We start from the raw sequence: 16,643 nt of genomic DNA on the forward strand, positions 1-16,643 counted from the left end.
GACACTGACAGAAAGAACAGACTTTTGGACACAGCGGGAGAAGGAGCGGGTGGGATGACCTGAGAGAACGCCACTGAAACGTGTGCATTGCCAGAGGTGAAACCGGCCGTGGGAGTTTGATGTGTGTCGCAGGAAGCCAGAGCTGGCGCTCTGTGCCAACCGAGAGTGATGGGGTGGAGAGGGAGGTGAGAGGGGGTTCCAAAGGGAGGAGACGTGTACCCATGGCCAGTTCGCGTGGATGGCGAAACCCATCACAGTATTGTAAAGTAATTATCCTTCAATTTAGAAAAAAAGTGTGCCAATCGGAGGTCCTCTGTGACCCCTGCCTTCACTCCCATCCCCGTTCCCACAAGGTGGCTTGAGCTGCTTCAGAGGCAATGGGCAGGTGGTGGGAAGCCTTTACGGCTTGTCCTCGGGCCCGCCAAGAGGCCCCAGAAAGGAAGCTCAGCCTCCAACCCACCCCGGTTTGCTGTTCTCGAGAGTGTGTGGGTGGGGTGGGCCGGACAGCGTGGCCCGGCCTGCTGGGATTGTCCTGGATGCTGTCCCTTTGTACCTCGGGCTTCTGCTCCGGGAGACCTAGAGAGCTTGTGCCTGGAGGCCAGCCCGCCCATCCGCTTCTGTGCTGGGCTCTTCCTCCCCTTAAATCTCCCCTTCTGTTCCCCTGAAGGCCTTGGCTACTCCAGGAGCCACCATGTGGGCAACCCCAGCCCTTTACCCCGTTTTTCCGCAGCCCCTGGGCCAGGCTTAACTCCTTTGATGCCAAATCTCTGCCCACCACCTCCTTTTTCATTCATTCATTCAACAAGTACTTATCATCCCCCAGCTATCTGAGCCAGGTGCTGGTTCAGATCCTCGGAACCGGGGAGGGCAGAGAAGGTTCCCGGCCTCCAACAGCCTGTAGCCCAGTGTAGCATATGGAGTGCCCCTGGGGGAGAAGGAGGTGAGGGAGTGGGTGACGCGGGTCTGGAGGCACGCGGTGGTCAGAGAAGGCCTCCCTGAGAAGGAGGCATGGAGCACAGTGAGGCCCTGGGGGAGGTAAGGAGGGGAGTGTGCAGGCGTCTCAGGCAGGGCCAGGGTGGCAGGCCTGGTGGGCGCTGCATTGGAGCCAGAGGTAGAGGTGGGAGAAGTGGATGGAGCAGGTCGTGGGGTCCGTGCAAGGACCGGGCCCTGGAGGGTTTTGAGATACAGAGGGAGATGCTGGAAGGGCAAGGGTGGAGGTCAGGAGGCTGGAACTGCTGGGGTGGTCCGGAGGGTGACCCTGGGGGCCTGGACCGGGGGCCAGAGTGGAGATGGGGAAACGTGTGTGTGTTTAATTGAAGTTCTTCATTGACACAGTGAAGAGATTCACGTACAGTTATAAAAATTCATAGAATAGAAAGCGCCCTTGTATACTTTGCCCAGTTTTCCCCAAATGGTAACATTTTCCAGAACTGTGGGACAACATCACATCTGAGATTTCAACCTTGATACAATCTGTTGCTGCTCTTGGATCTCCCTGGGTTTTGGGGCCACATCACATGACATGTGGGATTCTAGTTCCTGCGTGATTGTGTGCGTGCCGTCGCTTCAGTTGTATCCGACTCTGCGACCCCGTGGACTGTAGCCCGCCAGGCTCCTCTGTCTGTGAGACTCTCCAGGCAAGAATGCTGGAGTGGGTTGCCATGCCCTCCTCCAGGGGATCTTCCCGACCCGGGATGGAACCCGCGTCTCTTATTTCCTGCATTGACAGGCGGGTTCTTTACCACTAGCACCAGCTGGGAAGCCCCAAACCACCCCCCGCCCTGCTTTAGAGGGAGTCTTAACCCCTGGAAGTCAGGGAAGTCCCTTGGGTTTCCCCAGGTTCACCTGTACTCGCTTGTTTTAAGCTCTGTACAGTTGGATCTGTTCTGTACAGATCTGTTTTGTTGAGGTTCCTGTCTCCTCCACCACAGCGCAGGCTGAACGGTCCCAGCCCCGAAGGGGCTTCTCACGTCCTTCTGTGACCACCTTCACCTTCCCTCCCCCGGCCCTCTCCCCAGCTCCTGGCAGCCACCACTCTGTCCTCCATGTCAAAATTTTGGCTATTTCAGAAGTGTTATATAAATGGAATCATACAGCGTGTCACTTTTGGGGACCGGCTTTTCTCGCTCAGCATAATTCCCCGGAGATTCATCCAGGTGGCCGTGAGTCAGGGTGGCCTCTGGGTGCGCTGGCAGGCGGAACCAGGGTTGGAGATGCGATGGTGGGGTTCAGGGCTGGAGGGTTCCAACAGGAGCCTGAGGGCTTAGCCTGGAGGCAGAGCGTGCCCTTGCTGATTAAGCATCTGCCATGGACCAGGCGCTCCTGGGCGCCGTGGATGCAGTCACGGAAGAGAAGAGAAGGAAGACGCCCCTGCTGTGGGGCTGGAGGCCTGGGCTGGCTGTAGGGGGCGGAGGGTGGCCCGGAATCTCTCTTCCTCTTTCTGGCTTTGCAGCCGGGACAGGGCACCGCCCCTGGGTGGAAGGGGGAGACCAGAGTTTTCTCCCGGGTCCTGAGTCAGATGAGAGAAGGGCCTGGTGCTGTCCCTCAGGCCAGATGGAGTCCGCTGCACCCAGACCTCCCTGTCTTCTGCACCAGCCTTTGTCCTTTCAGAATACTATTATTTCTTGGACAAAGGGATGGGGTTTAGGGTAGGGTGACTCGGGGAGTTTCTTGTGTCCCTGCCGGGCACACCGCCTGGGTTTGGGATTGGGGAGGCCCCGCATCCCAGGGCCGACGCCCCAGCTCCCATCACGTCTGCTCCCTGGTCCTCGCCCGAGCCCCCCGCCCCCCGCAGCCCCCCGTTTCCTGCCGGGGCTTTCGGCGCTTCCATCTCCTCCTCTCTCTCATTTTCTCATCCCCCCCATCTTCTCCCTCCTCCTTCCCATCTATTTCTTCTCTTTCTGAGCTCTCCTGTTTCTCGACTCTGCATCTTCTCTCTCTTGTTTTGGCTCTTTCGTGTTTTTCTCTCCTTTGTTTCTTGTTTGTTCCTGTTTCTACCTCCCTTTGTCCGCGTCTCCATCTCTGGGCGGTGTGCTGTGGTTAGTCGCTCAGTCGTGTCCGACTCTTTTCAGCCACATGGACTGTAGCCCGCCAGGCTCCTCTGTCTATGGGATTTTCCTGGCAAGAACACTGGAGTGGGTTGCCATGCCCTCCTCCAGGGGATCTTCCCAACCCAGGGAACAATCCCAGGTCTCCCACATTGTAGGCGGACTCTTTACCACTGAGCCACCAGGGAAGCCCCCATCTCTAATTATGTTCATCTCTGTTTCCACCAGGCTCCGTCTCTCCCTCTTTTCCTTTCTCTTGCTCTCAAATGTTATATTGCAGACTTTGGAAAATGTCCTTTTTCATGCTCGGGGGGCCCAATGGATAAAATGTCCTCGTCGACCAGGACAGCGTGCGAGCTGAGTTCTGTGAAAGCGCCTTGTGAGATCCGTGTCTGGGCCTCTGGGGCCACAGGGACGGGATCGGTGTGGTGACAGTGACCGTCGGAGGCTCCCAGGCCACCCACCTGCCTGGGGTCGGAGGGCAGGAGCCCAGTGCCGGCCTGGGGCGGCCTTGCAGCAGGTTCCTGCAGTCCTGGGCGAAGATCAGGGGTGAGAGGCGGGCCCATGGGCAGCTGCTTGGTGCCTGCTGGTCCTGGTGGCTGCCTCGGTTTTCGCCCTGACGGCTTGTTTGTTTAACGGAGAACAGCTGCCCACGTGCGGGATGCCGACAAAACGGTTCGATTGTGTCTGTGTTTGCTGTTTCCCAGAGCTAACTGGTGCTGTTTCCAACATCCTTTCATGGAGTCAACCACCTTCGAGGTCAGCCAACAAAGCCTCGAGGATTCTGTTGAAAATCAGCATCAGAGGGAAAGAAGGATGGCTCTGATGAGACCGTGACCAGCTGCTGGGCCCTGGCCAGCTGTTGGTTTGGGCTCAAGGACATGGACGTGGAGAACCCCAGTGGGACAGGGAGGCCACTGGCCATGGTCAGCTGGTTTGGTGCCCTGGCCTGGAAAAGCATCTTCTTTTACCTGATCTGTTCTGGGACAGCCCCAGCTGCAGCCAAATCCATCCGCTGAGGTCCTCCCCAAACTCGACCGTGGCTCCCACAAGCCACCCTTGGCCCCGTGAGGTTTTCTCAACCAGGAGTGCCACGCTGTGCATGGAGCTGACCGCGTGTGACTGTCCTAAGGATGGAGAACACAGATCCCAGTTTGTAATCCGGCTCTGTCATCACAGCCCGCTGCAGGATTGGTGGGGGCTGTGCAAGGTGAAAACCCTGGGCCGCTCTGTCAGGACTTAACTGAGAGGGGCTTCCCCTGGGCGGCTCAGTGGCAAAGAGGCCGCCTACCAATGCCAGAGACACAGGCTCGGCCCCTGGGCTGGGAGGAGGGGTCCACACGCCACAGAGCAACCGGGAGCCACAGCTGTGAGCCGGAGTGATGCAGCGACGGAGGCCCACGCGCCCTGAAGCCCGAGCTCCCCGACAAGAGGAGCCGCCGTGGTGAGAAGGCCGAGCACAGCACGGAGTGCCAAGCACGGCCAGAAATAGGCAAATAAAAGTTTTCTGAAATATTCAACTTACTGAGAATTTCAAGACAGTGATAGCAGAGCGTCAGATCACGCCATTTGGCCCGCCCTGCCCGCCGCTTGCAAGGGTCATGCTTTGCATGGAGCTTAAGCTTGCAGCATCCCAGTAAAATGGGGTTGATACCCAGTCCTAGCCCCTGTCCAGGACTGTCCTGAGCAGTGGCTGAGATGAAGGAAGGTCTAGCTGCCGTCTTCATCACTGTCATCATTAGGACATTAGTATGACTGTTTAATAGCTTGTCACCTGTGTTGTGCGCTCAGCCCTTCGCGTGTGCTGCTGGGAGTACACTTTGTGTGTATATTTCTAAATGACCTTTTTATTTTGAGTAATTGTAGATTTGCAGAAAACCTTTTATAAAGACGGTACTCCTGAGAGCTTCCGCACTCCCCTTGTTCCATCTCCCCATCTCTTGTCACCTCACATGACAGGTGGGTTGAAAACCACCTAGGAGAGTTGTTAAAACCAAGACCTCCCACACTGATCCAGTGTTATCCACGGAACTTTGGATTTCACCAGAATTTTCCTTCTCATCCATTTTCTGTTCCAGGCTCCCCTCCAGAGCCACGCGTTGCTTTTACTGGGTGCTTTTATGTATTTAGCTGTACCAAACAGCATGTGGGATCTTAGTTCCCTTACCAGGGACTGAACCTGTGCCTTACGCAGTGAAAGCACCAAGTTCTAACCACTGGACTGCCAGGGGATTCCTGAAAGCCTCAGTTTCCTCATCTGTAAAGGGCCTTTGTGATCTGCAGATTTAAGTCTCTGAAATGTAGCAGGTGCCCACTTAACACAGATACATGTAAGTGCACAGTAGTTAGACAGTTAGCCTCAGTGGCTGGCTGATGAGAAGCAAAGCCCAGGTCAGACACCCGCCTCCTCCAGGAGATGGCCCGGGAGGGCAGAGAGGCCACGGCTGCAGGGGTCAGGGAGCCACCAGAGACCCAGCTCTGAAGGGGGCCGTGCCGTGACTCCGTCTACCCGCTGTCCTGTCTTGCCTCCCAGACCCCGTGTGAGTTTGCAGTTGGTCGCCAGTGTCTTGGCAGAACTTCTGGGGGCTCCTCCTCTGCTGGTTTCCACGTTAACACTTTTCCTCCAGCTAAAAGTGGGATCCACAGGGCTCTGGAAGCCGCCAGGGCCAGCGTGGCCTCTCACGAGCCTGCACCAGCTCGTCCCTGCTTCTGGGGTCCCCCCTGCACTGGAGCTGTCCCAGCTGAGGGCCCCCAGGCCTGTCCCCGTCACCGCCGTGCTGAGCGGGCTGGCGGAGCCGGGGGCTGGGGGGCAGGGGCACTGCTCCGTGCGGCCACCGTGGGGCCGGCCAGCCCACCCTGCGGGCAGGATTGGACACGCAGGGGCTGCTTGAGAGGGATGGGAGGGGCTCTGCTCCAACTCTGCCCAGCTGTCAGTGTTCTGGAAGGCTGGGGCCCTGCAGCAGACATAGGCGTGGCCGGCAGGGCAGGTGGGTGGGGCCTGAGGAGGCCTTGAGGGGGCTGAGAAGGGAGGCTGGGCCCGGGGTGAAGGGTGTGCGGGCTGGCCGAGGTGGAGGCCACTGCCAGGAGCTCGGGAGAGCCCATTTGGCGATCGGCTCTGCCGTTTAGCGGCTGTGTGACCCTGGGCACATGCCCTGCCCTGCCCTCTCCCAGCCGGTGGTCTTCCCCACAGAACAGCCCCGGGGCCGCACCTGACTCCGGGCGCTGGTGTGCCCTAGGGGGCCCCCGGGTTGAGGGCACAGCTGCTGGTCTCAGCAGCGGCCCAAGCTGGCCCCCAACCCCCAGGGGACCAGGCCACAGGACTGGAAGCATCCACAGCCCCACAGTGATGTGAGCCCGGAGCCACTGCCGGCCCGGATGCCCACGGGCTTGGCCAGTCCTGAGGGCGAGTGAGGCAGGCCCATGGCAGACCAGACGGCACATGCCCCATCCAGGGGGTCTGAGTCGCCACAGCCCGCAGGAAAACGGGCCCAGCGTGGCCAGGTGGCTGCATTGTTCAGGAGAAACAGGAGCGCGGTGTTTACTTGAACCATCCTGGTGCCTCCACGGAGGCAGGTAACGCGTCTTACACTTTGTACCAGCCCATCCTGTGAAGTGGCAGACTTTGTTCTCTGGGCTCCAAAAGCACTGCAGATGGTGACTGCAGCCATGGAATTAAAAGACGCTTGCTCCTTGGAAGAAATGTTATGACCAACCTAGACAGCTTTGTCAACTAAGGTCCATCTAGTCAAGGCTATGGTTTTTCCAGTGGTCATGTATGGACGTGAGAGTTGGACTGTGAAGAAAGCTGAGCGCCGAAGAACTGATGCTTTTGAACTGTGGTGTTGGAGAGGACTCTTGAGAGTCCCTTGGACTGCAAGGAGATCCAACCAGTCCATCCTAAAGGAGATCAGTCCTGAGTGTTCATTGGAAGGACTGATGCTGAAGCTGAAACTCCAATACTTTGGCCACCTGATGCGAAGAGCTGACTCATTGGAAAAGACCCTGATGCTGGGAAAGATTGAGGGCAAGAGGAGAAGGGGACAGAGGGTGAGATGGTTGGATGGTATCACCAACTCAATGGACACAAGTTTAAGTAAACTCTGGAAGTTGGTGATGGACAGGGAGGCCTGGCGTGCTGCGGTCCATGGGGTCGCAAAGAGTCAGACACGACTGAGAGACTGAACTGAACTGAACTGATTCTGTCAAGTGTGTGGGCCGGATGCTACAAAGGCCACGATTTGCTGTCTCTGAATAGGCTAGAGGGGGGCACCTGAGAGTCCAAGGTTGGAAGCAGATCCTGGAGGGATGTCTCAAGTCCTGGGCGAGAGCACAGCTCGCTGCCCCAGTCACCCCCAGGGCCCCTACCAGTTCCCAGAAGGGCGATCCTGGGCAGGTGTGTCTGTGAGCCTTCGTTTCCTCTTCTGGAAAATGGGAGTTAGGAACACCTGTCTCAGCAGCTGGACATGAACGGGCTGTGGGCCTGTAGGTTCCGCTGTGGGCTGGGCACTCAGGAAGAGCTCATTACTGATCACTGTGGTTGAGATGAGAAAGGCTGGGGGCTGGGTCTGTTCTGATGGGCTGCGATGCTTCTTCTGTCTGCCTGCTTTGCCCTGCCTCCACGCAATACAATTTTGTGTGTTGGAATTAAAGACAAGTTGCTGTGATAATACAGAGTTCTCGTGTACCTGCCACCGAGTTCCCCTTATTGTTAGCGCCCTGCTTAACGTGGGTGCAGTCACAGCTAAAGGACCCTCCTTGATACACTGCTATCTATCTGATCTCCCAAGTTTTATCCGGATTTTGCTGGTTTTCCCCAGTGCCCTTTTCTGCTCTGTCTTATAGTTAGTCGTTGTGTCTTCTTAACCACCTCTGCTTTATGACAGCTTCTCAGACTCTGCTTGTTTTTGATGACCTTGACAGTTTTGAGGATTATTGGTTAGGTATGTTGTACACCGTCCCTCCGTTAGGGCTGATCTGATGTTTTCCTTGTGGTTAGGTTGGGGTTGTGGGTTTTAGGGGGGAGACCACAGAGGTGAAGTGCTCTTCTCGTCACAGCAGATCCAGGGCCCCTGCTCTTAACCTGACGTAGCACGGGTGATGTTGACCTTGACTATCTGGCCGAGGCGGTGTTTGCCAGGTGTCTCTCCTCGGTGGTTATTTCCAACCCCTTCTCTCCTCTACTCTGTTCCGCGGAAGCAAGTCACCACGCAAGAGAGGTGGAGCTTCTGGAAGGGGCAATGCATACATAAGTTATTTGGAATTCCATTTTACCTTTTGGAACAATTTTGAGATCCAGAAGTTTTCACTGTTTTGGTGGTCATTCTGTTCATCATATGAGCGACCTGGGTTGAGTCCCGGCTCCACCCATTTACTAGCTGCATGACCGTGGGCAGCTTGCTATTCGCTGGAGTGATGGTGAGCGTAATAGCACGCTTCCGTCAGGCTGCGCGATAGAAACCTGACTGATGTGGTTTACCCAAGTAGGGTTTGTGGTGCTTCCCTGTGTGACAGGAAGTCCTGAACGGCCAGCTGATTCTCCGAGCTACTGCCCTGTCGTCCTCGAGCCTGTGGCTTTCATCCTCACAGTGCCAAGGGGGCTGCAGCACCTCCAGAATCACTGCTGTGCTCCAGGCAGGACTCCGTGAAGTCGATGGCATTATCCTCGTTTGACAGAGAGGAAAGTGAGGCTCCAGAGGATGGGAAAGCTCTACCTTGAAGGAGTGCTGTGAGGCTTAGAGATAAGCATGCTGAGCAGGGTCACAGGAGGTGAGGTTGCTGTTTACTCAGTAGGTTGGGCCTCTTCCAAGGCCCCTGGGCTGGAGGGCCTGGTGACTCGGCGGGTCTTCCAAGGCCCCTGGGCTGGAGGGCCTGGCAGCTCCGCGGGTGAGGGTGAGTCTCTGGCCACCTGAGCTTGCCTCCATGGTCAGCCTGGCGCCTCTGCCTCCCAGAAGTTAACCACACCTTGGAGCCTCAGAACCTGGCCCACGTGTGGGATGGTGGTGCGGTGTTTCTTGTGAAGTGGAGGATGCTTAGTGAATTGGGACAGGATGGAGTTGCAGTGACGTCTCAAGAGCAGCTGACCAGGCATCACTCTGGCCTGGGGACAGCAGCAAGATGGGCCCGGCCCTGAATCCTGCAGCCTGTGTCTGGCAGCCTCTAGCTTGGTGCCCACTTGCATGGGAGACACAGGGATGGCTTTGCTATGCCTGTTCTACTTAGGAAGGCAGATTTAATTTAGTGGCAAACTAAGAATACCAAACCTGGCCTGCCCCATCTTTTTTTTTTTTTGGCTGTGCTGGGTCTCAGTTGTGGCATGTGAACTTCTTAGCTGCAGTGTGTGGGATCTAACTCCCTGATCAGGGACTGAACCCGGGGTCCCCTGCATTGGGAGCGTGGCATCTTACCCCCTGGACCACCAGGGAAGTCCATGGGGCCTGCCCCTATCTTTGTAAATAAGGTTTTATTGGCACACAGCCACGCCATTACTTTACCATCGCTGCTTTGGTGCTGGAAAGGCAAAGCTAAGTAGCTGTGACCCAGACCATGGGGCTTGCGAACAGTTACTGTCTGGCCCTTTGCAGTACAAATGTGCTGAGCCTGGCCTGCACAGAAAGCAGTCCAGGCTCGGGAATATGCAGCTGGGGCTTCCAAGAGGGAGACAGAAGCGGGCCGGGACTCACAGAGGGCCGTGGGGGATTTCTGGGAGCGGGACTGGGCAGATGAAGCCCTGAGGCGGCTGGGCCCAGCCTCAGCAGACGGTGCTCTGACTCGGGGTGGTGGGGGGCTTTACAGGAGAGACCCTGAACCCAGGCTGGCCTGAGGCTTTCCTTTGCCACGTGCTGCAGCGGTCTGGTGGGGGCTTTGTCAGAAGAGGAGCTGGTCGGGGGTGCAGCCTGCCCAGGGGAGCAACCCCGAAGCATCCACCACCAGAAGCAGTGGGTTCTGGAAAGGCGACGCAGCCACCAGGGGCCTGGGGCCACTCGCAAGGGGCACCTCAGCCCAGCCACCGGGAGCTTCCAGATCATCTGATTTTCCAAGAGAAGCTAGCTGGCAGCCTGGTTTTTCTGAGAAATCTGATTTTTTTCAACATGTTTGAAATTAATTCCAGTTTTTAAAAATCATGCAGCCAACCAAGCCAACACACACACACACACACACACACACACACACACTGGTGTGTGTCTGGTGTGTGGGCTGCGGGTTTGGGAATGCGGGGGTCCCGGGTGGAAGTGAGGAAGACGTGGGAGGCTGGGCAGACCCGGGAGGGCCTGCCAGGCCCGTCGCGGCGCCCCAGCTCCAGAGGCCCTCCTCCAGCTGGGCGCCTGGGGGAGGGTGGCAGAGCCCTGGACCTGTGGTCTCAGGTTTCCTCCCATCCGGTTCCCCCCCTGCTGGAACCTTCCCGCCCACAGGCTGGGGGCGGGGGATGAAGCCTCAGGGAGGTGAACAGTCCTCCTTAGGAACCTGGCCGCCCCTGGAGAAGCATCTTAGCATCAGCTGCAGGCCAGGGATGGGCAGGGATGCTCTCAGAAGTCCCCTCCAAGATTCTCCAGGATTTGGGTTTGAGGCTGGAGCCTTGTGGGGAAGTGGGCAGGGGTGACCTGGAGCCGGAGAGGCCTGAGTGGACCCCAGCTCCGTGGTTCCCTGGCTTATGTGACCTCTGAGTTGGGTACTGCCCCTCTGTTGCAGGTCGTCCTGAGAATCCAAGAAAGCATGGGTGAGAGAGAGCTGGGTTTCCTTGGCATCCTGGGAGGCCCGGGACTGGGGCCGGTGTGGACTTGAGCAGGGTGTGGTCCTGCTCTTCCGGACAGCACCTGGGGTGCCCGGCTGTTTGCAGCTTTGAGCACCAGCCCTCACCTGCCACTTTTCCCCACTGGTTTCCAGGCGCTTCCCTGCACGCCTGCGGATTTATTATTTGCTTTAGGCAGGATGCTTCGTTGCAAGTGGCAACCACTCAGGTCAACCTGGTTTAAGAAAAGAAGAGAATCCCATGGTCTCATGAACAGAAAAAGTCCCAAGGTAACACTGAGTGTGTGTTGGTCGCCCAGTCGTGTCTGATGCTTGGCGACCCCGTGGACTGCAGCCCGCCAGGCTCCTCTGTCCATGGGATTCTCCAGGCGAGAATACTGGAGTGGGCTGCCTTCCCCTTCTCCAGGGGATCTTCCCGACCCCGGGATCGAACCCCGGTCTCCTGCACTGCAGGTGGATTCTTCACTGTCTGGGCTGCCAGGGCAGCCCAACACTGACGAGGTAACACGAACCTCGGGCAAAATGTGATCCAGGTGCTCCAGTGATCCTGTCGGGATTCTGTGTTGCCTCACCTCCCAGCTCCGCTCCCCTGCTTCGGCTTCTTTCTTGGGCAGAGGTGACCACCAGCGTGGTGGCAGAGGTGACCGCCAGGCTCATGGCCCGTCCTCGCAGCAACCTGGGAAGGGCCGACGAGGGCAGAAAGCATGCCTTCCCCAGTATGGAGCCCCAAGCCTGTTTCTCAACTGGACGAGCCTGGATCACCTGCTCACCCCTGGACCAGTCACGGCCCGGGTGGGCCAGGCCTCCTCTCACCCCTCCTTCGGCTGGGGAGCTGACACCAGGGGCCCCTCAGGACCATCAAGGCACTGATACCCACGGGACGTGGAGGCTGGACAGGCTGAGCTAGCATCCCCTGCCCACCTGCCCTCCAAGAGCAGCATCAAGGGCTGAAGTGGCCATGTTCGGAGCCCCTGGCTCAGCTCGGGCCCCCACCCCCGGCCCCCAGCTGACTGCAGGCCCAGAGCTCTGACCAGCTGTGAGTCACTTTCCCACAAATTTCCCACATGCCCCAAGAAGTTGTCAGGGGCTGGGCCCAGGGCCAGTGTGGAGGGGCAAATTGGCCTCCAGGGTGTCTCTCGCCATCTCCCAGGCTGGGGGCCCCCATGGAAAAGGGGAGCAAGCTCGTCTGGGATGTCTCGTCCTCGTGAGCCCCTGTGGGGTCTGGGTGAGGGGCTTCCTCTTGCTAGTGCACACGCGGCCACTCTCTAATAACCCACGGTGCCGGCAGAAGGCTCACCTCTCCGGGCATCCGTCTCCTCCTCCTGAATGCAGGAAGGACAGTTCCGCTCCATCACCAGCAGAAGTGCCCCCACTTTTTGCTCTAGACCTTGCTGGAACTAAAGGCACGATTTTATTTAAAGCTGCTCGCAGTCTCTCAGGACTCCTCCTCCTTGGTTCCTTCATTGTTATATGGATTTTCTCCTTCTTCCGGGAGCCTGTCTCCTTGAGAGAGGGTGCAGAAGCCCCATCCCTGTTGGGAGAACCATTTCAGAAGGCGCATGGAGGGACTTCCCTGGTGGTTCAGTGCCTAAGACGCCAAGCTCCCAGTGCAGGGGGGCTGGGGTCTGATCCCTGGTCAGGGAACTAGATCCCACACGCTGCAACTAAGAGATCACAGGCTACAACTGAGGATCTCGCGTGCCACAACTAAGACCCAACACAGCCAGATACATACGATAAATAAATAGTCTTAAAAATACGAAAAGAACAGGGGGTCAAGAGGCCCGGCATCCCCGGGACAGGGACACCAGCGCTGGCCTGGCCCCTTTCCCTGGGTCCCGAGATCAGGAGAGGACGGTGCACTTTAGCGCCCATGCCATGTGTCAGGACAAGGGAGCTGGTCTTTGAACTGTCATTACTTGCCTGTTGCATTTTCTAGATACTACAGCAGTCAGATCTCAGGAGAAAGAGGGTGAGGATTATCTAAAGTGATGGCTTATCCACGGACGGCATCCTTGAGGCTGTGAGATGATCTTGGGGCTCTTTCCCAGCTCTGGTGCTATGGGAGGACTCGAGTCCAGTCGTGGGGTGGGGGGCAGCCTAGGAAGATGCTGCCCAAGAACCACCCCCAACCCCCACCCTGCCATGCGGGCTGAGCCCAGAGCAGCTGACCTGGCGTTTGCTAGTTAAATGTTCCCTTTTGTGAGGCAGACCCTTTTCCAAGGTGACTTGCTTGCTAGTCCCAGCTTTCCAGATGTGGGTGGTGGCGACTCAGGGAGGTATGCAGTCCCTGGAACCTGGATGCATTCTACCTTATCTGAAATAAGGTAGATAAGGTATTCTTTGGTGGTTTCTTTCTGCACAGAGACAAGCTCTGGTGGGGAGTGGGGAGTTCAGGGCTCAGACATTAGAGTCTGTTCTCTGTCACCCCTAACCCGGCCACTCTCACTTTGAGGGGACGCCTGCCTGTAACAGCTTCCACTGTGGTCCCCTCTTTCCCCTCCAGTCTGGTCTCTGCTCTTTCTAAAACACATCTCGTTACACACACTCCCTGCCCCGCTCTGTCTCTCTCCTGATCTCTTAGGATAAAGTTCTTACTAGGACCTCCAAGAGCACACGTCATCTGGCCCTGGTTTACAACTTCCTGTCCACACGCTGACCCGGCCTGACTCCAGACAGACCCACCTTGGTGCCCGTGGCCCAGCACACCTCCAGCACTGTCCACAGGGTCACGGGTGTCTGCAGCCTAGCCACCACCCTTCCCACCGCCCCCCCCACACCCCCTCACAGCCCCTCCTAGGTCTTCAGCCCCTGGGAACCTCTGACCCCTGCAGGAGCTGGGCGCCGAGAGTCCCGGTGCCCCCTCCGGTATTCCCCGTCACACGTTGGGGGTGTGTTCCCAGTGGTTCCCTTGTCTGCGGATAAGCAGGGAGCCCCTGATGACTGGGGCTGCGTCCTGTTTACAGTGGTGCCCTTGGCCGGGTGCGAGCACGTGTAAGGTAGGAATTGAGGAGACAGCTGCTCGGAGTTGGGGGCGGGTAAGGCACCTTCCTGGGCTTTGTCTCCATCGCCCCCTACCACAGTGGGGAGGGCGGTCCTGGTGTTGCTGCGGGGACAAGCATGGGGCAGATGAGGGCACACGCAGGGCAGTGCGGGGCTCATGGGGGTGCTGAGCTTTGGGGGAGCTGTTATTAACCGTGGACCGGAGCCCCACACACCGATGGCGGCTGAAGGCAAAGCTGGGGTCTGGGGGGTGGAGCTGGGGGCGGGGCAGGACCTGGGGCGGGGCGGAGCTGGGGCTCGGGGGCGGAGGACCTGGGGGCGGAGGTGGCCTGTGGTTCACACAGCAGAGGGAGCTGCGGCTGGGGGTGGGAGGACCAGAAGGTGGTCAGAGGTACCCTAGGTGGAGACGTGCAGAACCTCTTCCCTCTGCCCCCCGGACCCCCACATTAATGCCCGTATCTGCCTGCCAGGTACACCTGGGAGCCTTGCAGGCCTTCCCTCCTCCGAGCAGGTCACGGGATCAGCCCCGGCTCTAACTGAGAATCACCTGAGCTTTGCAATAGCCAGGTGCCCGGACCACACCCCAGACCGACGACGTCGGGCTCTGGGGGCGGGGCCTGGGCATAAGCATCCATGACTCTCGCAGGGGCTCCCCTGTACAGCTGCGTTTGAGAAGCACTGTTTGGGGCGGTCCTCTGTGAAACCGGTTTGACCCAGAGATGCCTATGTAGCCTGTAGGGTTAGGAGAGCTTGGAGACCATTGCTTGATGGAAAATCTCCCCTCCCCAATCTCCCTGCCACAAAAACCCACATAAGACATAAGTAAGCTGTTCTTAAACTAAAAAAAAAAAAAGACACACACACACACACATGCATATGCCCCGGCCTTCAGGAGCACAGACGGGCGCTCACAGAACTATCGCCCACCCCAGATCCCCCAGGGCGGCCTGAGGTGCGGTCTAGACTCCCGCTGCTGGGGTCCTAAGTGGCCACTCAGTGGCCTGAGGTGCAGCTGCGTTCTCAGCCATCCCAGAACCTTGTTCCGCCTGTCCTGTCAAACACTGTGGAGCTCTGGGCATACGGACCAGCCCTGCTGGTCCCCGTCAGGTGTCAGACGGGCTGGCTTTGGCTGTCGCAGGCACTGTGACATTGATTCTTCACAATCTCGGTGAAGAATCATGGCCTCTGCTCACCTGGACCTCCCTCCCTGCGGGGTCCTCCTGCGACTGGAGTTCTTGGGTCTCAGAACAAGTGGCTTCACATGATTGACCGGGCACCTGGTTTTCTGTCCTTCCAGAAGCGATGGGCACCGGTGGCCCCGACATTCGAGCTGCCCGCGTTGTACAGAACGGAGGACTATTTTCCCGTGGACGTGGGGGAGGTGATGCCCCGAGCCCCCAGCTGCCAAAGGCGTTTGTGAGCACTTCGATCCTGCCATCCGGGTGTCGGGAAGTGAAATCTGTGTGCAGGGCAGATGTGATCTTCTTTTTTTCTTTTATTGTTGTGGGTTCATTTTCTGAGTTTTTCCCCTTGCTTCACGGGGGCGCATGGGGTTTGGAGAAGTGGACCCAGGGGTTGGGCAGTGCCTCCAAGATGAGCTGGGAAGGCCTCCTCCACCAGCTGTGCCCTGCCTGGTGGTCTGGACAAGGTGGTCACCCCTGGGGATAGCTGGTCACCCCAGGTGATGGGCTGTGGGGACATGGATATCTTTACACAGGAATTGTGGGGGCATTGGGAGGTGTCACCGGGGTGCATGGCTCCAGGTCCATCTGTTTTGGCTGGTTTGTCTGAACCCAAGTGCCCACTGGCCCTGTGAACCATCTCAATAAAGTGTCAAGAGGTCACCTGGTGTAAATGTTTCCTTGATGGGTGCTCCTGCCACCGAGTCAAGCCAGCTCCTCAAAAGCTGCTTATTCTAAAGCCCCTTGCCTGAGGGGAGCGCACAGCTCTGGCCTTCAGATGCCCAGCAGAATGCTGAGACCTTTAGGATTTCCTGAGGTCTCCCAAAGGGTATTTGCACTAATTTCTCCTCATGTAGATGGGTTTTGAGCTATCATCCCGAAACATTGGGTTCCTCACTTTGGTGGTGGATATTTCTAGTTTCTGGAATCTTTCCCAGAGCTATGAACACACACACACACCCTGTACTACAGACCTGCTTTCAGATTTCAACACACGCATACCACACACACGCACCCTGTTCTGCAGACCTGCATTCAAATTTCAACACACAGACACATACACACACACCCTGTACTGCAGACCTGCATTCAAATTTCACACACACACACCTTTACTACAGACCTGCATTCAAGTTTCAAGGAAATCTGACATCATGAATCAGGCAAGAGAGCAGTAGTAGCAAGGCAAAAAAAAAAAAAAGTTGAGCCTTGTCAATTTTAGAATACTTTTTAAAATAAAAAGATATTAAGTGAAGCCCTTGTTTCAAGTAGAGCCAGTGTTTCTGTATATAGATAATTGTTGTAAACTTATTTTAAAACGTTGAGACCTTATTATCCATTACTGAAGTATAAATCCAGCGCTGAGGTCACTGAACCTTCGCACACTGAAGGTTCTGCCTGGCCCTCACCCCATCTAGAAGTCCACACTCCTTGTCCGAAGCCCCTCCTGCTCGCTTCCAGCCACCCTCCCCTGGCCCCCACCCCCACCCCCCATCCCGCCCGAGCTAACAGCATCCTGACAGCTCACAGCGCACACAGGGCTGCTGTCTGGGCTTCTGTTCTGTCCCTGGAGGCGGACTGGCGTGTGCAGGCTCAGCGTGGCGGCTTTGTGCCCGCTCCCACGGCCGCCGCCGAGTCTGTGGGCAGCATCCCTGTGGCTGCTGAC

The 16,643-nt window shown here is 57.4% G+C and overlaps 1 protein-coding gene across 1 annotated transcript in view; it reads left to right on the forward strand.

Moving 5' to 3' along the window:
- Positions 1–15,640, forward strand: part of BCAS4 (breast carcinoma amplified sequence 4) — a 59,550-nt gene extending 43,910 nt beyond the window's left edge. Inside the window, exon 5 of the mRNA XM_018058029.1 lies at positions 15,094–15,640. Within this exon, the coding sequence (XP_017913518.1) occupies positions 15,094–15,216 (123 nt within the window). The 3' untranslated portion in view covers positions 15,217–15,640. The remainder of the gene's footprint in view (positions 1–15,093) is intronic.

Source organism: Capra hircus, chromosome 13 (assembly GCF_001704415.2).
Source record: "Capra hircus breed San Clemente chromosome 13, ASM170441v1, whole genome shotgun sequence".
In the NCBI taxonomy this organism is placed as follows: domain Eukaryota; kingdom Metazoa; phylum Chordata; class Mammalia; order Artiodactyla; family Bovidae; genus Capra; species Capra hircus.